We start from the raw sequence: 25054 nt of genomic DNA, 5'->3' as shown, positions 1-25054 counted from the left end.
CACAGGGCCACTGGGCCACACGGCCACACGGCCACGCCAGCGCCGCCTGCCGCGAGCCCGAGCCGGAGCCGGGCCGGGCGGGCAGAGCAGCTCGGTGAGTGCTCGCCGCGGGGGGTCTGGCGGGGGACTGGAATTGCACCAGGAGACTCGACGGGGGAGGGGACCGGCTTCCTCCTGGGCAGGCCTGGGACGCGCGACGTCTGCGGGGTTGGGAGGCGGCCAGGTGACCCCAACTCCGCGGGCTCCCCGGGCAGGGTGCGGCGCCGAGAGGACTCAGGTCGCGGGTGCGGGCAGAATGCGGGTCCTGCGGCTGCTGGGGCTTCCTGAGGGGAAGGGACAGGGATGCAGGCGGACTCCTCTAGGAGACCCAGGGGAGCAGGAGGGGCTGGGCCCCCGCCCTGCACGGGTGTGACAAAAAGAGAGTCAGAAACAGGCGTTTCTGCGTGGCACTCGCCATTGCTCGTGCCCCAGATGTTTAAAGGAAGTTCAGACAGGCAAACCCCAAAACCTACCGCCCGGAAATGTTTCCAACAGCCCTGCCAAGGAGAATAGCTAATCTTTAGAGAGAGCATCACTGTTATGCTACAAGACCTCTTTTCTCTGACTGCCCCTTATATGAAAACAAAACCAAAAAACCCACAAGGTTCAGCCAGGAGAGCATCCTTTGGAGCCTCTGCCACCTGACAGAAACGCAGGGCTCCATCTTGACCCACTCCACCCCCTGCCTGAGCCCAGCCCCGGAGTGTGAGGACCAGACTCTGCCCCTGGAGTTGGGGAGGCAGGGGGAGGAGGCCTGGCCCAGGGTAGGACGCTGGGGCTGGAAGGGTGCGGATGGATCTGAATCCAGTCTGGGCTGCTCCCTCTGCAAGAAGTGGCTTCTCTGTCTTCAGGACCCAAAGGCCTGCCTCAGGACCCAGGCTCCAAGCAGACAGGCAGCCCTTCCTTCCCAAACCCTGCCACTCGAAGGACATCTGCAGGGCTGAGGCCGGCCTGCCTATTGCCCAGAGGCCACCATGGCCCAGAGGCCACCATCAGACCTCACTGCCCATGAAGCTCTCCACTTTCCAATTTGAGCTCAGCTCTCATTCATTGAAGGTCCCTGTGCTTCCCTCTTCTTCACCCCATACATCCCTTTGGAGGCCACCAGGCCCTCCTGCCCCTCCCAGTCGGCCAAGCGTTTGAGCACACAGGCCAGACTGAGCCTGCATTGTTCCCTCACCAGCTCCGTCCAAGCCCCTGCATCCGGGCACCTCCAGAGCAAGTCCAGCACAGTCATACTTTCCAGGCTCCACGTACTCTCTGCATCCTGCCTTCCACCCCCGTTTCCCTGACCCCCTCTGCAGCTAGCTTTTCTGCCCTGCCTCTCAGAAGCTCCCATGTGGGCAGCGTCTTGTCTTTGAGGGAGGGTCCCACTTTGCCAATGCTACCTTCACTGTCCTTGTCCCTGTCCTGGCTCCCTAGCAGGGCCCCTCTCCTGGGTCAAGAGTAGAGGCAGCCAGCCCCTCCTGCACTCCCTCAGCCCTCACACCCCCTCCACTAAAGCAGCATTTAACTCACTGGATGAGAATCCCCCTGCCCTTATCTCACTCCCCCACGGGACATCCTCACCTTTCATCTTTGATCCTTAAGTACCAAATGCAGTCTTACCTTCGGGCTCAGAAAGCATTTATTGGATGCAGGATGGAGAGACGGATCCTCTGAGGGGGCAAAGCTTGTGCCTTTCACCCCACCACACACTGGACAGTGTCTTCATCATACCTGTGGGCTCACTTCTGATACGTAGGGGGAGAAAAAAAGAAAAAAGTGTATTTCCAAATGACGCCATTCTCAGTTATTTGAAGCCAGCCAATGGATTGGTTAGTGAACAACATTTCTCTGAATCCTCCCCAAGGGACGGGACATTCCTGTGATTGAAGTGCTTGCAAGCAGTGCTGCTGGCTGCAGATGTGGACGGGGTGACCAAGGTTCCCAAGTCGGCCCTCCTGTAAATGACCTAGTAATTGGCATCCCAGGCAGAAATAGAAGAGCACAGAACTGTTTCCCGGGGCCCTATTGGCTGGTAAAAGCCGAGCCTCCGCAGCCTGGTGGAAGACAAAGAGGAAGGCACCCCAAAAGAGAGAGGCCTTCCCCGCCCCTAGGACCTTCCCAGAGAATCCTTTTAGGGATTGGCGTGGACAGATCAAGTGTGGGGCATTTCCTCAGCCGCTGACCCTGGTGAACACCCCCTACTCCGCCCACCCACCCCCAGCCAGGCTCCCTGGAACCTGGGAACACTGCTCTGTTTTGTGGTAGCCTTAAGAAGGCTTTTCACGGGGCCTATGCGGGCTTGAAGGTACCAGTTAATATCTGATGCCAAGTGAGCTGTGAGGTGCCTGTGCCCTGGAAGCCTGCCCTGCAGATTAATTCGAGCTGATCCCGCGGGCTGCTGCACGGGCCGGCCCCTTGGGCCACGCAAGACCGCCAATCCCCTATTTGGATTAGTGGAGGTTTGGGTTTAAATTCACAAATCTCGACAGATCAGCCCTTCTGATCTTCATCGTGTGTTATTGTCAAACCAGATGTCTACTGGGATACTCGAGGGGTCTCCAGCCTCCATTTCTCGGAACAAAAACAAAAAAACCCCACAAAAAACCATGCTCACGTCAATTGGCCAATTCAGTTTTTCATTTTGCTGAAGGTTTCCATTGCAGCCTGGATGTGGCCTTAGTTATACAAACCAGGTATTTTCAGGGCGAACTGTGCTGATTAAAATCTAAGTTGGATTTGAGAACCTAGCGGCTGCTTGGAAATGTTGATTTCATGGTTGGCACCTGGCCATTGGAAAGCAGTTTTGGTTCCACTCTCTTGTCTAAGAGCCCGGTAGGGTGGGGATGTCCCTAGGTGAAGATAAGCAGGTTGGAAAGGTCAGGTGTCACGCTCACATGGCAGGGTCAAATCCAGAAGTTTAGGTCCTAAAAGCTTCCTACTACAGCTCCCTACTCCCTGAAGATAGGTGCCCCTCTGAGGAGTCTTTAGGTGCTTTTGGTCAACCTTGGAATTCCATTCACCCAAGAGCCACACTCAGTTGGAGCCTTTCTGAGCTCGGGGTGGGAGGCCAGATTCCTGCTTTGTGGAGGAACACTGGATGCTGCGATGGTTCCCGGAGATGCACTCCTGCCCCTCCTTTCCTGCAGGTGGTCCCCACGTTCCTGTGTGAGGACTGCCTCAGAGGCCAGGGCCCCATACCCGTGCACCTCTGGATCCCATGGCCCTGGCACAGGGTGTATACAGTGGGCCCCCAGGGAAAGTTAAAGGGACTTGGATTCTGGCTTTTCCAGGCCCCGGGAACCCTCTGGGATGCCTGAGTGTGTCTCTGCCGCCCACAGGCTGGCTCCCACCATGAGCGCCGAGCTCAACGTACCTGTGGACCCCTCCACTCCCGCCTGCTCGGAGCCCGGCCACAAGGGCATGGATTACCGGGACTGGGTCCGCCGCAGCTACCTGGAACTGGTCACCTCCAACCACCACTCTGTGCAGGCCCTCTCCTGGAGGAAGCTCTACCTGAGCAGGGCCAAGCTGAAGGCCTCCAGCCGGACGTCCGCCCTCCTCTCGGGCTTTGCCATGGTGAGTGGAAACACGTGGTGGGAAACACAGCCTGTGAAGTGGGCTTTTGCTAATTGAAATCCTGTGGTGCTTCAGGGAGCAAAGCACTCCCTCCGGGCCCTGCTGACAGCCAGGATGGACCGTTAGTAAGTCTCTGCCCAGGTCCCACCTCCTCCAAGGGGACTGCTCTGGCAACTGGAGGGGTGGCCTGGGGCATCCAGGGGAGTCCCCAAGCCCCAGAGCCCTCAGAAAGCCCACTCTCACGTTCACATACAGTATTTACTTGGCAAGGAAGTTAGTGGGGTAATTAAAATAGCTTCAGGGTACAAGGTTTCCCAGGGAAAAGTCCCGACACCTGCACATCTCAGGCACCACCCAAGAGTTTGGCAATTTGAGCAGAAACTGTGGCATGGGTTGCGTTTGCTCAGTTTAGCCCACTGGGGACACAGATGCTCCCTGAATGTGGTCTCTGGGGTGACAAAGCAGAGCCTCTGGCCTGACACCCGGCTGCCCGGCTGTGCTTTCCTTCTGAGTCATCCCCCAGGACAAGAGTCTGTCTGGGGAAAAACCGTGGGCCCTGAAAAAGGGCCACATCCCCTGTTGACTTCAAAGCCTGCAGACCTTCATCCCTTCAGGGGATTGTCCCAGAGAGGGGGGAATGTCAGGATTCCGGATTCCCAGCGAGAACTGCGGCCGCCCCTCCTTTTTCTTTCTCTGTTGTCTGCTCAGAGGTCCTATTGGGCTGGAAGCCATTTTTTTTTAATGTAAAAACAATTGTTTTTCCATATCCCAGAGCCTCAGCTGTCAAATGGATACGCAGAAAATAAAAAAGCTGTCTGAGCGAGCCAGTGCGGCCACTCCCATGACAAGGGCCTGCCCGTCATCGGCACTGGTCACCCGTGGAAAAATGAGACCTCCTGTAGTCAGGGCGTGACCTCAGGCAGGGCAGGGCAGAGGTCACCACATCTAGAGGGCAGTCAGTTTGGGTTGAGGTCTGTAGTTCAAAGCAAAGGCTTATTTACGTCCTGCATTTTATTGCTTAAAACGTAATTACAAAAGTGTACAATCATATGGGACATAACTTTGGCTCAAAATGATTTCCTTCCATCACATTAAAAGAGGAACATTTTCTCAAGCTTAACTTTAAGAAATAGCAAGAGAAGTTTAGACGTCATCATTAAAATTAGATCTTGTTTTCTACCCTCCCAGTAGGGTATAATGCATAGTAATACTCTGCATGTACTGCATTGAATTTTTCTGGCCTATATTTATTATTATATATTTTTTAACTTTGGAAAACTAACTGAGAAGTACTGCATGATATAATGAAGTAGGACGGTTTCCTTTCTGTGCGGGGCCTGGGTCTCGGAAATCACTTCCCGTCTGCAGCTGTCCCTTGAGACCCCGGTCTTCCAAACATTTGGACTTCCAAATTTAGGGAAGAGTCTGCTCACCCGAGTTTGAAGGCTACAACACCCCTCATTAAAATTTGCAAACAAGCCCTGTGAATAAAGCTGTAAAGCAAAGAGTGAATTCTGGAGGAGTAGTTTGAGACTTAATGGCAGCCTTCAGGGGTGTGAAGTGGCCTTAGAATGAGGACAGTGCCCGTTGAATAATAATAATAATTCATTATTATTCATTCAATAATAATGAATTATTATAATAATTCATTTCTTCAGCATTTATGGAGTATCTCCTCTGTAGCAAGTGCTTCCTTAAGCCGTTGGGGATACATTTCAGAAGCCACAGACCCCAGTAAATCAGATAATTATTCAGACTGCAGCGCAGCCCAGGAGAAAGAAGTGATGAATACAGATCGTCAGCTAGTATCAGCATGTCCACTGTGGAAACCATAGCTGAATAAGGGCAGGGACGTGGGAAAATGACCAGGCCGTTCTGTAGGTAGAGTTCCCTCTCCATATTATGTATTCCCTAATTAGAATTGCAGAGCTGCTCCTTCTTCCAGCAAGTGCTTATGCCTGACCTTAAGCTTATTTCTTCATGTTTATCCTGCCCCTAACACAGAGAACCAGTGATCCAGGACCCCTTCATAAAAATCTTTGCATAAATACACTGAAAAATGGCCTTTGGCCTTTTCTCCTCTTGAGGTGGAACAAAACTGCTTTCCTCATAGGCCTTTTAATCGTCTTTGTTTCTCATCTCTGCACCCTCTGAAGTTTACAACGTCCTTTTTTGTTGGGCCATATCCTTTGTGGTCACAAGAGCCTACCCAGGCTAAAAGGGCACTGAGAAAGGACCACCCCTCCTCTCAGTAGTGTGGCTGCTGTCTCTTTGGAGCAATAATCACTGCTGAGTTTCTGTTCAGCTGTGGTCCACTAGGACTGGCATATCTTCTTTTTACCTACCAAATGTTCCATCTTCACTGAAGACGGAGTGAGAGGATGAGGTCCTCACTCTAAGAGGCAGTAGTTGCTAGAAGTTATGAAATCTTTCTTGTAAATTTTTTAAAACAGGGATGGCTCTGGGAGTTCCCTGGCGGTCCAATGGTCAGTGGTTGGGACTTGGCGCTTTCGCTGCTATGGCCCCGGGGTTCCCACGGGATTGCCCCGTGACTCTTGAGCTGGGCTGGTGGCAAGTTGGGGAACTAAGATCCCCAAGACGTGCAGCACGCCCCAAAACAAAACAACAAAACAAAACAACAACAACAAAAAAGGGATGGCTCAGCTCTAGGAGACAAACAGTGTGAGTGGAAAAGCCTTCTGGCTTCTCTCTGCCTCCCTGTCCCCCCTTCCTTGACGGGTGTGGTTTCTTACCTTTGGGTGCCTGGAAGAAGGCCCTTGGTGAGCCTGGACTAAACCCTCTACTGGGGTTGGTCCACAGAGCTGGGGTGGGATGTGGGCTGCAGCGGAGTGGACTGGGTGTGACCTGGGGAAGCGTGGCAGGAGCCTGGCGCCCAGTCTGGACTTTGAAAGCCCCTTAGGGCTCGTGGTGAGCATATCCCAGCCTAAATAGACACTCACTGCTACAGAGATAAGCAGGGGCTTCTGGTCCTTCTGTGAGCCTTTTATTCCCTTTCATTTAAAAGTCATTTTTATTTTTTCAAAGTTAGCACATGCGCAGTTTAAAATTAAGTACTGCAAAGGGCTTGTGACAAACCCTGGCAGCCCCTCCGCCTCCACATCTCTAATGATGTTTGGGAATTGCTGTCTCTTGACTTACCCTTTTTACATATTTCCTGTTGGCCTCCTGCTCCCGTCGATTCAGCTCAGTTGTCCCAGCCCAGCCCCTTCCCAGCTTCCCCTCCTCACCGTCATTTCTATGACCATTCCCGGCCTTTGGAGACGTGGCTGCTCGCTCCCGCTTTTGGCCTCAGCTGAGAGGCACCCTGTGGCTTGTGTGAGGCCGTCCAGTGTGTGGCTCTGAGCCTAGAGACCGTCAGGAGCCTCCATCATTACTTCTTTTTACCTCTTGAAAGGTCAGGTTTGTTTTTTTGAGAAACATCAGTTGTTTTGCAGCTAAGCTCCACTGCAGCCCGGCTCTGATATCAACAGCAAAGTCGCATGTTCCCAGGGAAGCGTGGCCTCTGCCCTGGGCCAGAGCCCGGCACCCCAATATACCCACGTTCTTGGCATCCAGGGTGCGATCACCGCCCTGCCCAGTGCTTCTCTGGCCTCTTCTGTACTTTTTAGATGTTCCCTGAATGAGATCTTCTTTAGCTAATCAGCAAAAAAAAAAAAGAGTAAAGTTCAAAATATTTGATCAGCGAGGAGGGCGCCCTCTGCTCTGTGGGCGCCCCGACCCAGCGCCCCCTCCGCCCTGCAGGTGGCCATGGTGGAGGTGCAGCTGGAGACCCAGTACCAATACCCGCGGCCGCTGCTCATCGCCTTCAGCGCGTGCACCACGGTGCTGGTGGCCGTGCACCTGTTCGCGCTGCTCATCAGCACGTGCATCCTGCCCAACGTGGAGGCCGTGAGCAACATCCACAACCTCAACTCCATCAGCGAGTCTCCGCACGAGCGCATGCACCCCTACATCGAGCTGGCCTGGGGCTTCTCCACCGTGCTGGGCATCCTGCTCTTCCTGGCCGAGGTGGTACTGCTCTGCTGGATCAAGTTCCTGCCCGTGGACGCGCGCCACCAGCCCGGCCCTCCACCTGGCCCCGGGGGCCACACGGGCTGGCAGGCCGCCCTGGTGTCCACCATCATCATGGTGCCCGTGGGCCTCATCTTCGTGGTCTTCACCATCCACTTCTACCGCTCGCTGGTGCGCCACAAAACCGAGCGGCACAATCGCGAGATCGAGGAGCTGCACAAGCTCAAAGTGCAGCTGGATGGGCACGAGCGCAGCCTGCAGGTGGTGTGAGCGTGCGCGCTCCTGGGCGGGGCCGATGCCGTGTGTCCGCGGCCGCATCCGCGTCAGCTCAGCGTCCACGCCTCGCTGGGAGGGAACAGAACTCGCTTGCGGTATGGGGAATTTCAGAAATGCAAATTGCCAACGGGGCTGCCGAGACACTGCCAGGTGGTTCAAGGCCAAAGTTCTACTCCTGTCTTCATGCTGTAAGACCTGGATCGTTTTCCTTCAGAAGATGGAAATCTTCAGTTAAACGGGAGACTGATGCTAAGAGCTCAGGGGAAAGAAAGGACGGGTCCTTGGCCCTGGGCACTTCCTGAGGCTGGAGGCCGGGCTCCGAGTAGCACCGGGTGGTCACGGGTCACCTCGGAGACCTGGAGTGAGCGGCCAGCAGGGGCCGGGAGCCTGGCAGGGACCTGGAGAGTCGGGGTAGCACCATGGGTTCAGGGAAGGGATTGCCCCGTGACTCCTGAGCTGGGCTGGTGGCAGCCGGGTGGCACGTCTGATGGTACCACCCTGCTACAATTAGACGGGGCACAGGCTTACAGCTTGGCCTGGTGCTTCCCTCCCTGCCCTGGAGGGAGCTGGGCGGCCTGGCTCGTGGGGCTGGGGAAGGAAGGCAGGAGCCCAGGGCACGTGGCCCAGCAGGCGTCAGACTTGCCAGGCCCTGGGGGAGCCGTCCAAGGGCGGAGGCCAGTCTGTGGGCGCCCACTGGAGGTGGCTGTTAACTGAGGGGTGCTCTGAGGCACACTGGGCTCAGATTCTTTCTTCCCTGCCCGCTGGATCCTTGGCCACATTGACCCAGCGAGGCCCCCAGGCTGGGGAAAGGGCCCAAAGTCCAGAGGCTTCCGTCTCTCGGCCACAGACTGTCCCCTGAGCCGCCAGCTGACCCTCCGGGCTGTGGCTGCAGAAGGCAGGGGCGCTCTCGCCCAGGCACCCGAGCCCGCCCACCTCCCTGCTGCCTGTGGCCCCCGGCAGCGGGAGGGGGCAGCCAGGGGACTTCCTGTCTAGACAAGGCCGTGACCGGGCCTGGTCTGTGGGTGGTAGCATCAGCGGCCAGCCCTGGCCAAACGTGGGTCCTGCTTATAATGACGGCAGGGAAGGTGAGACCCTGTGGAGCGCTCCCCTCCTGGGCCTCCTGGCCGCAAGCACAGGTCCAGCTCACACTTCTATGCAGCCATGCACAGCACAGGTTCTGGTGTTTTTCAGAAGGGCGTCTGGTAGACTTGAGCCCGTGTTCTTGGACCGAACACATACATGCTACAGCTCAGCTTACGTGTGAGCCTGCTGCGCCCTGGGCCGCTTTTAAGAACCACATTTACCACACTGGCCAGCAGCCACCAGAGAGTGGTGCCTTTTCTTTTGTTTCAGTCACTGGACTTCATGCTCTGACGGCATTTCTGTCCACAGCCTGACATCTCTGTGGGGTCTGGGTTGCCTGTACCAAGAAGTGCGGGCAAGCCTGGCTGAGGTTTCTGGGACTGTGACATCCTGTTGAGAACCTGAACCTTAACACGTAACTGAATGCTGAGAATCACCAGTGCAAGTCATGGCATTTACGGGGAGCCTGGACATCGTGTCTTGCTGGGCCGGAGGAGAGCCCTAGCGCCTTCCAAAGGGCGTGTCCCTCGCATCCTCTGCAGACATCTGTCGTGACTTGCTTGCTCCCTAGCGCATGTCTCCTCTCCCAGAGCCTTGCTGAAAAGGTGTAATGCGTTTGCTTTGCAAAAGAATGTCAGCGGCACTGCAAGACGGCCACTTTGTGTCCTGGCAGGGACTAGAAAGGCTGGCTCCTCCCCACTGCTGGGAGGGGACGGCAGCCCCTTCCTCTGGCCTCAGGCTTTTGAGAGGGGCCTTGTTGGGCTCACTTCGGCCACCTTCCTGGGCCATCTGGTGCCCCTGCCCTGTGTGCCAGGCCCACGGAGTGCCGAGCTCCCCAGCCTGCGGCGAGCACACTCTGGGTGTCAGCCAGGGGCCAGCTGTTACACCTGGCCCATGGGCAGTTTTTCTAGCCTGGCCACGTCAGGGTCAGACACTAGGTGCCAGTGACAGTGCCACGTGGGTAGGAAGGATGCCACATAATCACGTTTTCGACACTGATGAGGAGAATAATGTTCTTGTAATTTCTTGTTCTTCCTTCCAGCGAGCTCTCCCAGCTCCAGCCTTTCTAGTTCCCAGAGGCATGAGGCAAACTGAATTTGTGAGAACAGAGATGACTGTGGGCCTGGGGACTGATGATCGGGGGGCGCCCTCAGGACTGGAGAATAAGCTGCCATTTGGAGCTGCAGCAGGGCAGTCTGCGGAGGGGAGGGAAGCAAATTGCAGGCTAGAAATTTGGTTTCTGGAGGCCTAACCTGACTGTGAAGGGGGTTCCAAGTGCAGTGGCCTTTCTGTGTTGAGTGAGAGGCGCCACAAGCCGCCCCGGAGCCAGCGTGGGCTCGCCCTGTTTTCCTCTGAGCAGAGCCTTCCTGGTGCTCATTAAAACAAGTGCCCGCAGATACGCTGAGGCCCCTTCCAAAGTGGAACACGGTCTCCGTTTAGTACCTGACCAGGAGTTTCAAAACTCCAGCGTTTCTAGTTTAGACAGACTGCCAGGGCAGAATGTATTTCAGGGTCTCTTCTAGGAAGGTCTGCTGAGGATAAAACTGCCTAAGCCTGGGCAGATCGAGGCTCATCTGCACTGCTCACCTGTCTTGTGCTGACTGATTCATTATGCATGAGGCTGTGGAGACCACATGCGGTGTGCACACCCCCTGTCCTGTGTATGGATTTTTAAAACAGTTGCCCTGGACTGAACTGAATAAATAAGTACTTAAGTTATGAATTGCTCTCTGCTCTTGGTGGAGCACTGTGGAGAGAGGTGATGCTTGGAAGCCCCTCCCTGCCAACCGCTGGTCACCAGTGTTCCGTATCCTGCACCCCATGGGGTCAAGCATGACCCGGGCAGAGTGCAACTCTGAAGCTGTCAGCAGCTCTGAAGTCAGTAGTAACAGTAATAACCTCACATCTTCTACCCATCCTGTTCTCCAATCCAACACGGTCCCTAAATGAAGGGCCTGGGAGTTCCCTGGCAGTCCAGTGGTTAGGACTCTGCGCTTTCACTGCCGTGGGCCTGGGTTCAGTCCCTGGTCAGGGAACTAAGATCCTGCAAGCTGCGTGGCATGGCCAAAAGTAAATAAAAAATAATAAATAAATAAATGAAGGGCCTGCAGGCTGGGACATCGGGCAACCTTGTTAAGAGAGACAGATAAAGGAGAAAATGACCTGAAGTGGTACCAACGATTTTTAAGCTCAAAGTATGCCACTGCCCTCAAGCTGTGACAAACTAAACAACCCAGGCAAGTGGCCGCGGCGCAGGTCAAAGGGGACCGACTTGAGGCCCGTTCCCGTCGAGCCAGCTCGCGGACAGGGCTCGCGCTGCCGGGCACCGGGGTGTCAAGCAGTCTCCTCTTAAGACCTGAGAAAGACCCTCGGGCTGGGCGCCCCCTTCAATGCCGGCTAATGGTCCACTCTGGCGCCAGCTCCCGTGCCCGGGGAGGCGGCTCACGTGGGTCTCCCCTGAAAGGAGAGCGAGGTTTGCAGGAGCTCCTGCCCCAGTTCCCGCTGCCTCCCGCTGGGGCCAAACTCGGCTGACAGCTCCCTGAAGGTGGCGCTCACGCGGCGGGCCCCGATGTGCCTGCGGTGGATGGCATGCTTCCACTGGTGCCGCGCGGCTCGCGTGAGCACCAGCAGAGCGCGGCGGGGCAAGGGGACAGCCACCTCCACCTCCCGGCACGGGACAGACCTGCCGGGGGCCGTCGCACCTTCCACCGGGGCCTGCGGGAAGCCGGACGGGGCCAGGCAGAGCAGCAGGCTGCCGGGCGCCTCCCGGGACATGGACAGCACAGTGGGGGACAGCAGGTTGAGGCTCACCAGCCGCTCCCCCCACAGCCAGGTGTCGTCCAGGTGGGGGTCGATGGCCGAGCCCCGCTCCGGGCAGTAGTCCAGGTTACACTGCTCCACGGGCCGGAAGTCCTCCAGGACGGGGTAGAGGCCCATTCTCCGCACCACCTCCCGGCTGAAGCTGGGGAGGCCCCGGAAGCCGGCGGTCTTTAGCTTCTGTTTCCGAAAGTTGACTTTGGGGCCGTAGTCCTGAAGGATGAGGACAAAAAGGAAGTGGGAAATTGTCTGAGTTTACAGAAATGGCATCACACGCCAGGGCTGAAGTATCCAAGCACAGTGACCAAGACCAGCAAAGATTTCGGACTTCACGGAGCTGACATTCTGGCAGGAGGAGGCCAACACCAAGGAGATAAATATAAACAGCAGACATCAGATGGCGGTAAATGCTGAGGAGGAAAACAAAGCGGGGGGGGGATGTGAAGCATCGGGGGAACGTCGGCCCAGGTACTCCAGGAAGCAGAGCTGGAGACAAGAGGCCCATGCACGGGTGGCGTCCCCAGGACGTGGTGCTGGGGAGTCGGGAAGGAGCCGAGCGAGGCAGGGCAGGCCAGCCCACGGCAGCGTTACCCATCTGGTCAACACTGGGTGCAACTGGGCTTCAGGACCACAAGGGAGAAGAGTCTCCACAGGACCCAGCAGCAGTTCCACCCCTAGCCTCACACCCAAGAGAACTGAAAACACACGTCCACGCAGAAGTCTGTACTAGACTAGTCACAGCAGCAGTATTCATGACAGCCAAAAAGTAGAAACAACCCAAGTGTCCACCAACAGATGAATGATGAACAAAGAGTGGTCCATCCATCCAATGGAATAATATTCAGCCACGAAAAGCAATGCAGCATTGCTACAGGCTGCAAAGGGATGAACCCTGAGAACATTATGCTCAGTGAAAGATGCCCGATACAAAGGGTCACATGTTACATAATCCTAGGTATACGAATGTCCAGAAGAGGAAGATCCACAGAGACAGAAAGTAGATTAGTGCTTGCTGGGAAATGAGGGAATGCACAGGGACTGGTAATGGGTACGCATTTCCTCTGGGGTGATGAGAATGTTCCAGAACTAGACAGTGGCGATAGTTGCACAACACTGTGGATACACTGAAAACCAAACCAGTGAATTATACACTTGAAATGGGTGGATTTTATGGTGGGTGGCTTCTATTTAAAAAACAAAACAAAGACACCCTAGGGAGGAGCCTTGTAGATACACCTCAGGTCTGTGGCCTGAGGGATGGGGGGCATCTAGCCGCACCCCTGCTCCCTCGGGTCCCTGCCTCGTGGAGGGTGGCTCCATCTGCTGCTGGAGTCTTTCTCCTTCCCTGTTCCGCGTGGCTCAGTGCCGGGGCCCGCCGGCTCCTGCGGGCCACCCCAACTCCTTGGCAGCAGCACGCAGAAAGGCTGGGACAGGCGGGCTGCGGCCAGGAGACTCCGAGGAACCCAGGAGGTGGGGGTGACTGCCGTGGGGACAGCAGACAGCAGCAGAGAAGACAAAGATCGGGCTGGCGGCCAGGGCAGGGCCTCCTGGGGCATGGTAAGGCCTCTGTGTTTGCGTTGAGATGGGAGGCCTGGAGGGCCTGTATCAGAGCAGTGACTCGATCCAACCGGATGTCGGTGGGATCACTTCCTCCCTACTGAAACCAACTGAGGAGGACCGAGGGCTGCCCAGGAAGTGCTAGAGGCAGGTGGTGGCAGCAGCAGGGGGTGTGTGTTCTCAGATTCAGGATATGTTTTGAAGGAATACAGAGCTGACAGGAATTACCAATGAAAGAGAGGAACGTGGAAAGATCCAGCGTTTCTGGCCTGAGCAGGTGAAAGATGGAATTTGCCAAGGTGGAGCCACGGCTCAGCTTAGGGATGCCAGGGCTGGAGATACGAGTGCGGGAGCCCCAAACTCACCGACGTGCGGGGCCGGGCCTCACTGAGATCAGTAAGGAGTGTCTGGAGAAGGAAAAGGAGAGGCCTGAGGACTGAGCCCGAGAACCAGCTGCAGGCTTTAGGCAGGAGGTGGGCGATGGAGGCAGTTTTTGAGAGGGTTAAGCGGCAGCAAGAAGAGAGGACCTGAAGAGAACGGAGAGCTCTCCTGAGAAGCTCTGCTGCAGAGACGAGAGAGACAGAGCTTACTGGGAGGCCGGTGGGAAAGAGCCAGCCTTGAGGACAGAAGGGGGCGATGCGGGACAAGGAGTTCCGAGGAGAAGGGCAGCATCCGGTGCGCAGCTGGAGTGGGGCTCGGGAAGAAGCTGGGCACAGGCGAGAAGGGAACGTCTGTAGATGCACCTGTTCCCTCAGAGAGGCCTGGTCGTCACGGGGGAGTGAGGAGGGGAAGGAGAGGTTTGGAAAGAGGGCAGCAAAGCGAACGACCTGCCGAGCGGGAAGGGCCCGGCTCGGGATGGAGAGCCAGAGCCAGGGCGGCCACCAGCAGGGGGCGCGGGTGCTGGACCCAACCAGGGCTGTGGGTGAGCAGAAAGAGCCTGTGCAAGCAAGAGGAGAAAGGGCGAGGGGCACCTGAGCAAGTGCCTGTACTAACTGGTCACAGAACTGAAGATGGGTGAGGACACATGACAGGAGGGGGAGGGAATGTGGAAAGGTGGCCGATGGCTGGTTCGCAGGTCCTGGAGGGGGCGAGGATTGCTGGGGGTGAGGAACAGAAAAGGAGAAGAGCGGACCCAGGGAGGAGGGGACTGTGATGCCCGGCAAGGGAAGGTTCAGGATCTGGAGGCCCAAGTATCAGTGGGAAGAGGGCTGGGGAGACTAGAAACTGACGGGGAGAACTTTGGACAGGGGTGTAGGGGGATGGGGGGCAACTGGCAGCCTTCGAGAAACCCTCTGTGAGGGTCACCAGCACTAGGCCAGCTGGGGAGAGGGCAGAGAGAGCTGAGTCGCCATCTGCCTTTGAGCCCCGCCTCATGGGAAGGTGAGCAGGCCATGCCCAGGCCCCTGGCCCTGCCCCTTCCCAACACACCCCATTCAGCAGCCCTGCCCCCACCCCCCACCCCCGCCGACTGTCACCTAATGGCCCTGGGGAGTGGTGGGAGGTGGCTGCAAAGGAAGGCCCTGAGAGGAAGGTGAGCAAAGGGGCTCTGGGGTCAGGAGCCTGGCACGGCCCCGTGGTGTGACTGCCCTCTCTGGCCCAGCTCTGGCCCAGCCTACCTGCTTCCTCCGCCCGGACTGTGAGAGCTTCCAGGGGTCGCGGTCCATCAGCCGTACCATCTCAGCTTCTTCCGCCGGGGTCACAAAGTCCTCGATCAGTGTCACGCCTGGGAAGGGGAAGGCCCAGCCTTCAAAGTCGGACTCCTCGGCCCCCACAGCCCAGCCGGTGTCGGCGTAGTAAATGAACCGGTGTGTTTTCTGCAAAAGAAAGACAGGGATGGGAATTCCCTGGCTGTCCAGTGGTTAGGATTCGGCGCTTTCACTGCGAGGAACCCAGGTTCGATCCCTGGTCAGGGAACTAATATCCCGGATGCCACTTGGTGCGGCAAAAAAAAAAAAAAAAAAGACAGGGGACCGGGGTCCTGGAGTCACTGGAGCCCTTCCACACACTGCACACACACGCCCCGAGAGGCAGCCCCACCCAGCATTGCACCATCCCCTGCAGCACTTTGGGAGGCAGCTGGAGTCTAGAGGGAGGCGGGACCCCTGCCCAGGGCCGCCTCCTGGGAAAGGCCCTCAGCCCCTGCCTTTCTCACTTTCCCGGCTGTAAAAGGGAAGAGAGTACGCAGAACCATTCTTTCATCCTCCATTTTACAGATGAGGTGACTGAGGCTCCGCAAAGTTAAGGAACTAGCCTGAGGCTGCACAGCTGGGGCGCAGCCTCCGAGGCCACACTGTTCCTGTGTCGCTGTGGGGCACTGTCTGCCCTCCCCAGGCTGGTGAGGGCTAAAGAGGAGGACTGTGTGAAGGCAGCCAGCCCTGACCAGGAGCTGGAGAAATCTGCTCCCCTAAAGCTGAGGCCACGGGCCTGCCCAGGAGGTGAGCAGCACATGCTGGGAGGCCAGAGGGAGAAGCCCTTTCCGGCCACAGTGTGGGTATCTCTGGGGCCTGCCCTACACTGTGGCAGCCACTGGCGCTGCCTGAATTTCCCATCAAAAAAGAGCAGGGCCTCCCTGGTGGCGCAGTGGTTGAGAGTCCGCCTGCCGATGCAGGGGACACGGGTTCGTGCCCCGGTCCGGGAGGATCCCACATGCTGCAGAGCGGCTGGGCCCATGAGCCATGGCCGCTGAGCCTGCGCGTCCAGAGCCTGTGCTCCGCAACGGGAGAGGCCACAACAGTGAGAGGCCCGCGTACCGCAAAAAAAAAAACACAAAAGAAAGATCAAAACTGGGAGTTCCCTGGCGGTCTAGTGGTTAGGATTAGGTGCTTTCACCATCATGGCCTCAGTTCAATCCTTGGTCGGGGAACTGAGATCCCGCAAGCTGAGTGGCACGGCCCCATACATACATACATACATAAAATTTTGGGAAAAAAACCCACAAAAAACAGAGCAGAACTTGCCAGTCACCCAGAGGAGTGCCAGGCCGACAACCTCCTGTGGCAGAGCCTTCAGGATCTGCCTCTGGTTCTGAGCAGAGGCCACCCTTCTCCTGGGCCTCCAGCCAGTGACCCAGCACAGGCCTGGCCATTTCTGCCCAACGTGGGACTGCCTACCAGGCCGTCTTTGCTCCGGAGCTTCCGGTTGTGTTGGCCAGGACTCTGTCAGATCTACAGGGCAGTCTGAGGTGTTCCCTGCCCAGTGAATTCTGCGTCCTCCCGCTTTATGTTCTACAGGCATCGCCAGCACCCACACCCCAACCCTGAACCATGTCTCTGTCTCCTGGCACCTCACATGGGACACACGGAAAGTTAAGGGGTCATCCCGTACATTTCACTCGTCCCTCAGCCATCAGGTTGGGAAGATGCTACCCCCACGGTGCCCTGAGCCTCCACGCCCACGGCCATGGGCACAGTTCAGACCTTTGGCAAGGTCTGAAAATCTCTTTTTTAAGAAAGTTTTTAACTGTGGTCAAATATATACAACCACATATACGTTACACATTTACAATTGATCCTCAGCCACGTTTTAAGTGCACATTTCAGTGTGTTAAGTATTTCACGTTGTTGTACAACCAATCTCCAGAACTTTCTCACCTTGCAAAACTAAATCTACCCATTAACACCTCTCCCCCTCCCTTCCCCCCGCTGCTGGCACCCACCATTCTTTTCTGTTTCTGTGAATTTGACGACTGTGGAGGCTTTACATAAGTGGAATCATACAGTATGTCTTCCGACTGGCTTATTTCACTCAGCATAACGTCCTCAGGGTTCATCTGTGTGATGGCACGTGCCAGACTTTCCTTTCTTCCTTTTTTAGGACTGAATGATATTCCACTGTAGGGATGGACCACATTTTGTTCTTCCTTTCATCTGTCCGTGGACACTCCGGCTGCTTCCACCTTTTAGCTATTGCGAGTAACTCTGCTATGAACATGGGTGTACAGATGTCTCTTCATGACCCTGCTTTCAATTCTTTTGGGACCATACCCAGAAGTGGGATTGCTGGGTCATATGGTAGCTCTACATTTAATTTTCTGAGGAACCGCCACTGTTTTTCACAGGACCTTCTGAGCTTTTATCACGGACACTGTGACAGTTTCTTCACTGGCTTCCCAGCCTCCTTTCCTTCCTATCCACCCCTCCGTTCCCAGGATCTTTCTAAAATTCACAGGTAACTTCCTTTAAAACCCTCAAGAGCTCGCCATGGCCCTCAGAACAGGTCCCGCCTGCCTTCCGTGGTCAGGCCCCCCCCGACCTCATCTCCCTCACCTGAAGCATCATCCGCCTTCCCCAGGCCTTGGCCCGGCTGGAAGGCCCTTGCCCCGCTCAAAGCCTCCGAGTCCTCTTTTGTTAATTCGTTGGAATGAGTTTCCTCCTTGCCCGTTTCCGTCCAAGGCCTTCTGGGGCCCTCTGCCCTGGTTTTCGGCACCCCCTACTCTCTCCGTGTCGTCTAACCACAAGCCCGTGAAGCTTCCAGTCCCAGACACGGGGGGGCTACGTTTGCTGTCAGACTCCCCCCGGGTTCCAGAGGTGAGCTGTGGTCGGACTGCATCCACGTCCCAGCCCCTTTCCCACTCCAGGCCCACTGCTCAAAGCCCTCATCCCCTCACCCCGCAACGCCCCCATCGCCAGGGCCGCTGACACGGTTTGATCCGGAGCCCGTCTTCACGGTCAACCCGGGCCTCAGTTTCCCCGGAGGAAGAACGGAGTTGTGGGCGCGGCCCCTCTCCCAGCCCTCACCTGGTGCTGCCAGGGCTGGTCACCTCCGCGCTGCCGCTCGCAGATTAGACAGGTCCGGATACCCTTGCAACCACATTCCCGAAGGACCTCTGGGGCCGCCACCGCCGCAGCCGCCATCGCCGCGTCCTGGCAGCCAGGGCGCAGGCGCGGGACCGCGGGCGCCGCTGGGAGTTGTAGTGCGCGCGCAGGGTACGAGGTCCGCGCGGCCGCTTCCTTCCGGTCGCCGCCGCCGACGGATTCGCGCGGCGCCACCTCCTGGAATCGGACAACCGCCGGCGCCAGCACCGGATTCGCGTGCTGTCGATCAGGTCCCCGTGGGCCGCGCCTCCTCGCCATGGGCCCCCTGTCGGCGCGGCTGCTGATCCAGCGGGGGCGACCCAAGTGCGACCGGCTGGGGAAGATCCGGAGCCTGGAGTAAGGGCCGGGGCCACACCGCCCTCCACCAGGGCCTGGGTCGGCGGACGGTCGGGAAGAAAGCCTGGGACCGTTCCTCTCTCCCTGCCCGGCCCCGTTATCACCCTGTCGGTTCGACAGAGTCTTTAATCATTCGGGACAAACGCCGTTCTCTCGTTATGAGATGGGTCGGGTAGGCCCGGAGCGGCATTACCTCAGAAGAGGGTCCGGGCTGCTAGGGAGACAGTCTTGCAGAAAGAATATGGAGCAACCTGTTGAGAGAATTACAGAGGACTGGGGAGCACAGAAAGCCCCCCTAGAGGATCAGGAAAAGCATCCTGCAGGGGGCCAGCTGCCCCAAGTTATAAAGTAGGGACAGGGTTAAATTAAGTGGGGGAATGTGGCGGATCGGCTATGCACGCAGGAGAAATGTCAGGTGCCAAAGCCGTCGGAGGCAACCTTGGCTGCCTTGCGTGCGGGGTGGGAGGCCTGCCTGCCCCCTGAGCCCGCCCTGTCTGCCCCTCTCCCCAGCCTGTCAGGGATGAATCTGCTCTCAGAGCACTTGGACCCCAAGCTGCTGAGCCGCCTGAAGCAGCTGCAAGAGCTGGACCTCTCCAACAACCAACTGGAGACGCTGCCCGCCAACCTGGGCCTGTCCCACCTGCGCATCCTCCGCTGCGCCAACAACCAGTTGGGCGATGTCACTGTCCTGTGCCAGTTCCCACAGCTCGAGGAGCTCAGCCTGGAGGGCAACCCCTTTCTGACAGTAAGTGGGCGGCCCCGCATCCCGGGCCAGCACCCTGGGGGCTCGGGCTCAGCCACAGGCTGGGATGACCCCGAGCCACTCTCCTCCCTCATCCCCCAGGTCAGTGACAACCTGAAAGTTTCCTTCCTCCTGCCCAAGCTCCGTAAGGTCAACGGCAAGGACGCCTCCTCCACTTGCTCTCAGGTGGAGAACCTGAACCGGGAGCTGACCAGCAGGGTAAGGGGCGGGGCGGTGTCTCTGGTGGTTGGGAGCAGTCGGGGGCCTTGAGGAGTGAGTGACAGAACTGGACATTTGGAGGACACCAAGGGGGGTTACAGGGGCTCTCTGTCCCAACCCCAAGTGGCCCTGAGCTCCTAGCCCGACCTGTTGCTTTGAGCTTGGCTGTGGCGCTTGGCCTCTTGTCCTTGGAGGTCCTGCCCTGGCAGGGGAGGCTGGGATGCTTTCACGGTGACTTTACCCTGGGCCAGCTCCTCCCTTCAGGGGCTGTCTCTCCCTCTGTGTTGCTTGGGTTTGTGCAACCTGCAGCTGAGAAAGCTGTGATTCGGGGAGGCATCCCAGAGGCGATGAGGTTGAGACAGCTCTGGCCCTGAGATTAGAGGCAAAGGTGCCACAGAAGGTCCAGGAGAGCCGGGGTGGGCTGAGCCTGAATCTGGTCCCTCTCGTGCCAGGTCACAGCTCACTGGGAGAAGTTCATGGCCGCACTGAGCCCAGAGGAGGAGGCTGAGAAGGCCCAGGCAGACTTTGTGAGGTCGGCCGTCAGAGACGTCCGCTATGGGCCCGAGTCCCTCAGCGACTTCACCCAGTGGAGGGTATGTCCTCACCCCGCTGTGCTGGGAGTCGCTTCTCCCAGCTCCTCCCTGGCTGCCACAGCCTGAGCCGCCCTGGAGGTCTCTGGCCATGAGGGGATGTGGGGAGTGGGCAGGTCAGGGAAGGAAGCCCTATGGGCTGGAAGGACTCTTCCCCAGCTCGGGAAGCACCCTCTGACTGGGCGTCTGGGGAGGGGCTGGAGGCCCCCGGGATGTGCTCAGCTTCCTGATGGCCTGGCCCCACCCAGGTGCGGATGATCTCTGAGGAGCTGGTGGCCTCTGGTGGGACTCAGGTGCATGAGGCAAACATCTCAGAGAGGCCCCCAAAAGCCACCGCTATCCAGGAGCCTAGGGTGAGTGGGCTCCCGGGCTCCCAGGGCCTGCCCTGGCCCTTCCTGCCTCGGGAGGCATTAGGAAGGCGTCCTGGCAGTGTGCCCAGGAGATGGCCTCCTATGCTCGAGCTGGTTCCCTCTGACCCTGGTACCCCTGGCCTCCCGTACCCATGGGAGGGTGCAGTCCAGCCTCTGATGGGGAGGAAGGAAGCCCTGGGCAGATGGACACATGGTCACCAGGCCCTCGGGTTGCCCCCGCCCCCTCCTCCACAGGCCGGGCCAGTGGCCTCGAAGCGGCCAGGTGATGGCCCAGTCAACCTCTCTCCCAACAAGCGGGTGTGCAGCTCCCCGTTGGCCCAGGTGGAGGGCAGCCCTGTGGGCTCTGCTGGCAGCCAGGTGAGCTAGCAAGGTGGCAGGGGGCGTGTGGTGGGAGCAAGGCCCGGGGGCAGCCTTGACGCCCCTCTGCTCCACAGACTGCCCTGCAGCTGGAGCCCCTGCACTTCCTGCAGTGCCACAGCAAGAACAACAGCCCTCGTGACCTGGAGACCCAGCTCTGGGCCTGCGCCTTCGAGCCAGCCTGGGACGAGGGCACGTCCTCGGGGGGCAGGCGGGGCGAGGGCCACAGGGAACAAGCAGGGCAAGCTTTCTGGGCACGGGGCCTGGGAATACCACGTGCAGGGGCCGCCTGGGTGAACGGGGGAATCGGGAGGGACAGAGAGCTCAGTGTCCTCAGGGTCAGGAGGAGGGGCTGCAGTGGGTCACCAGGCTGACCTCTCAAACAGGGCAGGCAGGGGCCACGTCCCAGACCGTGGCCACGTGTGGCGGGGAGGCCGTGTGTGTGATCGACTGCCAGACGGGCATCGTACTGCACAAGTACAAGGCGCCTAGTGAGGTGAGTGCCGGGGCCCTGCTCCTGCAGGGTGGCAGGCAGAGCCTTGGCTTCTGGGGGTAGGAGCGCTGGGGTCGGGGGGCCAGACTCGGCCACCTACTCACCAGGTGACCTTTTTCTTTGATGCTGGGCTCCTGTTCCCGGGCCTGATCCTGCACGCGCGTGTAGCTCTGCCCCTCAGTGACCCCTCCCCTTCCCTCCCCAGGAGTTCTTCTCAGTGGCCTGGACGGCCCTGACGGTGGTCACACAGGCAGGCCACAAGAAGCGCTGGAGCGTGCTGGCAGCTGCAGGCCTGCGGGGCCTGGTCCGGCTGCTGCACGTGCGGGCCGGCTTCTGCTGCGGGCTCATCCGGGCCCACAAGAAGGCCATTGCAACTCTCTGTTTCAGCCCCACACACGAGACCCACCTCTTCAGTAAGACCCCCTCCCCGAACCTCCGGGGCTCCCTTAGCACCCGTCCTGCAGCCTGACGCCTCAGGACTCCTTCCTGGGATGGCAGGGAGCTCCTGTGGCTGGCGGGCCTCATGCTGGCTGCCGAGGTCAGCGCAGACCGGTAGGAACATCAGGGTTTCATGGACAACTGACCAGGCTTCAGATTCTGTCTCTTCCCCCAACCTGCTCTGTGGCTTTGGAGGTTTCTGACAACCTGGGCCACGTCTGTGACCTGGGGACCTGGGTGGATCCCCTGGCCCTCTGGGTGTGATGAGGGTGATATCTGAGCAGAGACTTCGGGAAGTGGCTGCGTGGCGTGGGGCACATAGGTTAGAGTAAGATAAGGATGGTAGGCCCTGGAGTCTTTCTCCCAGCCGTGGCCCTCCCTCCCTGCCTTGGGGCCGTGTCTCAGCCTGGGATGCACCCTGCAGGAGGGAGCAGGGCCTCCTCAGGGCCACCTCTCTCCTTCCCATCCCCTCCTCAGCGGCCTCCTATGACAAGCGGATCATCCTCTGGGACATCGGGGTGCCCAACCACGATTACGAATTCCAGGCCAGGTGATGCTTTGCGGCAGGACTTTGGGGGATGGGCGTGGGGGTGGGCACACACCTGAGTTTGTGGCCTCACGCCCTCCCTCTCACCTGCCGGCAGCCAGCTGCTCACACTCGACACCACCTCCATCGCCCTGCGCCTCTGCCCCGTCGCCTCCTGCCCAGATGCCTACCTGCTGGCTGGCTGTGAGGGCGGCTGCCGTTGCTGGGACGTGCGGCTGGACCAGCCTCAGAAGAGGAGGTGAGAACGGGCAGGGGTGCCCTGAAAGCCAGTCCTCGGAGCCGGGCAGCCCCCAGTCCAGGTGTCTGACCCCAGGCACGCCTGCTGCAGTGATGCCCGCACCACGCCCCCTGCCCTGGGCAGCCAGAGGCTGTTTTCACGGGCCTCCTCAGAGCTGTCCTGTCCCCACCTCCTGCCCATCTCTTGAGGAAAGGTCCATTTCCTCTCTAGGCTTGATCACCTCATCTCTGCCCAGGTCCTGCCACTCACCAGCAGTGTGACCTTCCTCTGCCCAACATGATTTTGTCATCCACAAAGTGGGGACAGTAATTCACATCCCAGGGCTAGTGGAGGACAACGGGACGGTGTCTGGGCCAGGAGAAGGGCCAGAAGGGCTCGGTGGAGGCGTGTGGCTCTTCTGTATCACCTGGAAGGCCTGAGACAGTGCTCGGCAGGGGTCCCCTGGCCTTGTGGGGCCCAGAGCCTGGTGGGGGAGACAGGCATTAAAACCCCCCAGAGTGTGATTGATGTCAGCTACAGAGAAAGGAGAATAAGGTGCTCCGAGAGGAGCAGGGAGGCCGAGGGGACTCCGAGGTGACCAGTGGCGGATGGACAGGTCCTCAGGCTCATGCTCTCCATGAGTCCCAAGGGAGTCAGGTGGGCAGAGGCAGGAAGGGTGCTCACACGGGGGAAGTGCAAAGGGCCAGTGGCAGGGACAGCTGGCTGACCAGGGAGAGCTGGCCACAGCTTGGAGAACTGGAGGGATTGGCACAAGGTGATGTGGCAAGGTTGCCTGGGCCAGAGAATATACTGGCCCTGTGGGCCCTGGTGAGATCTTGAATTTTATCCTGAGCGTGGGGAATAGCGTGGGAAGAATTTTAGGGCAGGTGGCAGGAGGGAACTGTAATGACACCTCAGCACAGACCGTGGCAGTTGTCCAGCCAGGTGTTGGTGGTGTCCCCCTGCCACACCTGGGAGTCAAGCCCTGGGCCTGCCTTCTCCCTCCCTGCCTGGTCCCCAAGTCCTGTGGCGTCTCCCCCACGTCTCAGATGTGTCTGCTGCTCGTGGTTGGTACTCGGCTGCCTTTCTGGCTCCAGGACTCCGGGCAGCTGCTGGGTGGCCTCTCCAAGCAGTGTGCCCGCAGCCACTCCCCACTGTCCTCAGCGTCAGAGCAACCCCCCGCACCACCAAGTCTCTGGGCCTAGAAGCGCCCACTCGGCCAGTGAACTGCTCACCTCACTCAGCCTCGGAAGCGCTGCCTCACTCCAGAGCCCTTCCTGGCCATGTCCCTGCGCCCCCTAAGTTGCCACCGCCTGTGACTCGGCACACTCAGGTGCTGGCTCCCCCCTTCCAGGGCCTGGAAGCCAGGGAGGGCCCAGAGTAAGTGCCCAGCAGGTGTCTGAATGAGCGAGCGGCCCTTTGTGTGCAGCCTTCCTGGCTGACCAGCACTTCCGCTGCCCCACAGGGTGTGTGAGGTGGAGTTCGTCTTCTCCGAGGGCTCTGAGGCAACTGGACGGAGAGTGGACGGGCTGGCGTTCGTGAACGAGGACGTCGTGGGTGAGCGAGCTTAGCTCGGGACAGTCTGGCTTCCTGGGACCCAGATGGGCCCTGGTCAGGCCTTCTGGGGTCACTTCTCCCTGGGCTGAGGTTTAGGTCCGAGGGCTTCGGAGGGGTCCCCACTGTGGGACACGAGTTGCCCGGAGAGGGGCCCCCGGGCACAGTTCTTCACTCTCCCCGACAGCCTCCAAAGGGAGTAGCCTGGGCACCATCTGCCTGTGGAGCTGGAGCCAGACGTGGCAGGGCCGGGGCAGCCAGTCCACAGTGGCCGTCGTGGTCCTGGCCCGGCTGCAGTGGTCGCCCACCGAGCTCGCCTACTTCTCACTCAGCACCTGTCCTGGTGAGTCGCCTGCCGGCCACCTCTAACCCTGCACCTCTGGGAGCTCCGCCCCACCTGATTCCCGTCTCTGTGCTGGCAGGTGAGGGGATGGTGCTCTGCGGGGACGAGGAGGGCAACGTGTGGATCTATGACGTCAGGCCCCTCGTGGCGCAGAGGCCCCCGCCGCCGGCCACCCCGCAGGCCCCCACGCAGGTAGGCATGCGCACTGCGGTCCCCACCAGGGCTGGGGCTGCCCGGGGGCCCGTGTCAGGAAGCAGGAGCCCAGCGCCCTCTCTCTCCCCTCCAGATCCTTAAGTGGCCCCAGCCCCGGGCCCTGGGCCAGACAGTGAGCAGGACCATGGTGAACACGGTGGTGGCCGACCCCACCTTCACCTACCTCACAGCACTGACGGACTCCAACATTGTCGCCATCTGGAGGAGAAACCAGCCTTGACTGTGGGACGCAACTACTCAGCTTTTAGGGTCGTGAGGGGGACCTTCTTATCGGTGACTATTTTATATTAAAGTCTACTGTGTAAGAGAAGCCTGGGGGAGCTGTTTGTGGGCCCCATCAGGTGTCCCCCGCTGAGTGAGGCAGGCAGGCCCGGCAGCTGAGGCTCCCAGGGCAGGGACGCCTGGAAGCACACGAGCTTTCAGTTCCTTCTGCTTGAGACGCCGCCGGGCAG

The 25054-nt window shown here is 58.8% G+C and overlaps 3 protein-coding genes across 7 annotated transcripts; 2 read left to right on the top strand and 1 right to left on the bottom strand.

The window, feature by feature from the left end:
• On the top strand, positions 1 to 10713 carry ORAI2 (ORAI calcium release-activated calcium modulator 2). 2 transcript variants are annotated; one of them, XM_060124975.1, is made up of 3 exons: positions 1 to 94; positions 3366 to 3603; positions 7366 to 10713. In XM_060124975.1, exons 2-3 carry the CDS (start codon positions 3379 to 3381, stop codon positions 7903 to 7905), a joined length of 765 nt encoding a protein of 254 aa, XP_059980958.1. In that variant the 5' UTR covers positions 1 to 94; positions 3366 to 3378; the 3' UTR covers positions 7906 to 10713. The 2 variants fall into 2 exon arrangements, with proteins under 2 accessions (XP_059980958.1, XP_059980957.1); XM_060124974.1 differs by lacking the exon at positions 1 to 94 and adding an exon at positions 1821 to 1856.
• On the bottom strand, positions 6616 to 19178 carry ALKBH4 (alkB homolog 4, lysine demethylase). 3 transcript variants are annotated; one of them, XM_060124972.1, is made up of 4 exons: positions 18105 to 19177; positions 14985 to 15182; positions 11806 to 12024; positions 6616 to 7259 (listed from the first exon to the last, which is right to left on the bottom strand). In XM_060124972.1, the coding sequence occupies exons 1-4, from the start codon at positions 18438 to 18440 to the stop codon at positions 7059 to 7061; spliced, it is 954 nt and encodes a 317-aa protein (XP_059980955.1). In that variant the 5' UTR covers positions 18441 to 19177; the 3' UTR covers positions 6616 to 7058. The 3 variants fall into 3 exon arrangements, with proteins under 3 accessions (XP_059980955.1, XP_059980954.1, XP_059980956.1); XM_060124971.1 differs by lacking the exon at positions 6616 to 7259 and having other exon boundaries at positions 11164 to 12024; positions 18105 to 19178; XM_060124973.1 differs by lacking the exons at positions 6616 to 7259; positions 18105 to 19177 and adding an exon at positions 17024 to 18088 and having other exon boundaries at positions 11164 to 12024.
• LRWD1 (leucine rich repeats and WD repeat domain containing 1) lies at positions 18320 to 24906 on the top strand. 2 transcript variants are annotated; one of them, XM_060124969.1, is made up of 16 exons: positions 18320 to 18518; positions 19029 to 19263; positions 19363 to 19479; positions 19932 to 20072; positions 20318 to 20422; positions 20675 to 20797; positions 20875 to 20989; positions 21184 to 21293; positions 21496 to 21703; positions 22206 to 22278; positions 22373 to 22513; positions 23657 to 23872; positions 23958 to 24049; positions 24234 to 24389; positions 24469 to 24581; positions 24676 to 24906. In XM_060124969.1, the coding sequence occupies exons 1-16, from the start codon at positions 18439 to 18441 to the stop codon at positions 24820 to 24822; spliced, it is 2172 nt and encodes a 723-aa protein (XP_059980952.1). In that variant the 5' UTR covers positions 18320 to 18438; the 3' UTR covers positions 24823 to 24906. The 2 variants fall into 2 exon arrangements, with proteins under 2 accessions (XP_059980952.1, XP_059980953.1); XM_060124970.1 differs by lacking the exon at positions 23657 to 23872 and having other exon boundaries at positions 18323 to 18518.
• The last annotated feature ends 148 nt before the right edge of the window (positions 24907 to 25054 follow it).

This window comes from Lagenorhynchus albirostris, chromosome 15 (assembly GCF_949774975.1).
Source record: "Lagenorhynchus albirostris chromosome 15, mLagAlb1.1, whole genome shotgun sequence".
Taxonomy (NCBI): Eukaryota; Metazoa; Chordata; class Mammalia; order Artiodactyla; family Delphinidae; genus Lagenorhynchus; species Lagenorhynchus albirostris.
Note: the sequence above shows the minus strand (reverse complement) of the source record. Positions and strands in the feature narration are given on the sequence as shown.

Bases quoted from the DNA above. Each gene is read 5' to 3' on its own strand.
- LRWD1 (XM_060124969.1), top strand. From the start codon at position 18,439: ATGGGCCCCCTGTCGGCGCGGCTGCTGATCCAGCGGGGGCGACCCAAG. The intron at 21,294-21,495 runs GTGAGTGCCGGG...TTCCCTCCCCAG, and splicing joins AGTACAAGGCGCCTAGTGAG to GAGTTCTTCTCAGTGGCCTG. The intron at 24,582-24,675 runs GTAGGCATGCGC...TCTCCCCTCCAG, and splicing joins CCCCGCAGGCCCCCACGCAG to ATCCTTAAGTGGCCCCAGCC.
- ALKBH4 (XM_060124971.1), bottom strand. From the start codon at position 18,440: ATGGCGAGGAGGCGCGGCCCACGGGGACCTGATCGACAGCACGCGAAT. The intron at 15,183-18,104 runs GTGAGGGCTGGG...TTTCTTTTGCAG, and splicing joins ACCAGCCCTGGCAGCACCAG to AAAACACACCGGTTCATTTA. The intron at 12,025-14,984 runs GTAGGCTGGGCC...CTCATCCTTCAG, and splicing joins AGTCCGGGCGGAGGAAGCAG to GACTACGGCCCCAAAGTCAA.
- ORAI2 (XM_060124974.1), top strand. The intron at 3,604-7,365 runs GTGAGTGGAAAC...TCCGCCCTGCAG, and splicing joins TCCTCTCGGGCTTTGCCATG to GTGGCCATGGTGGAGGTGCA.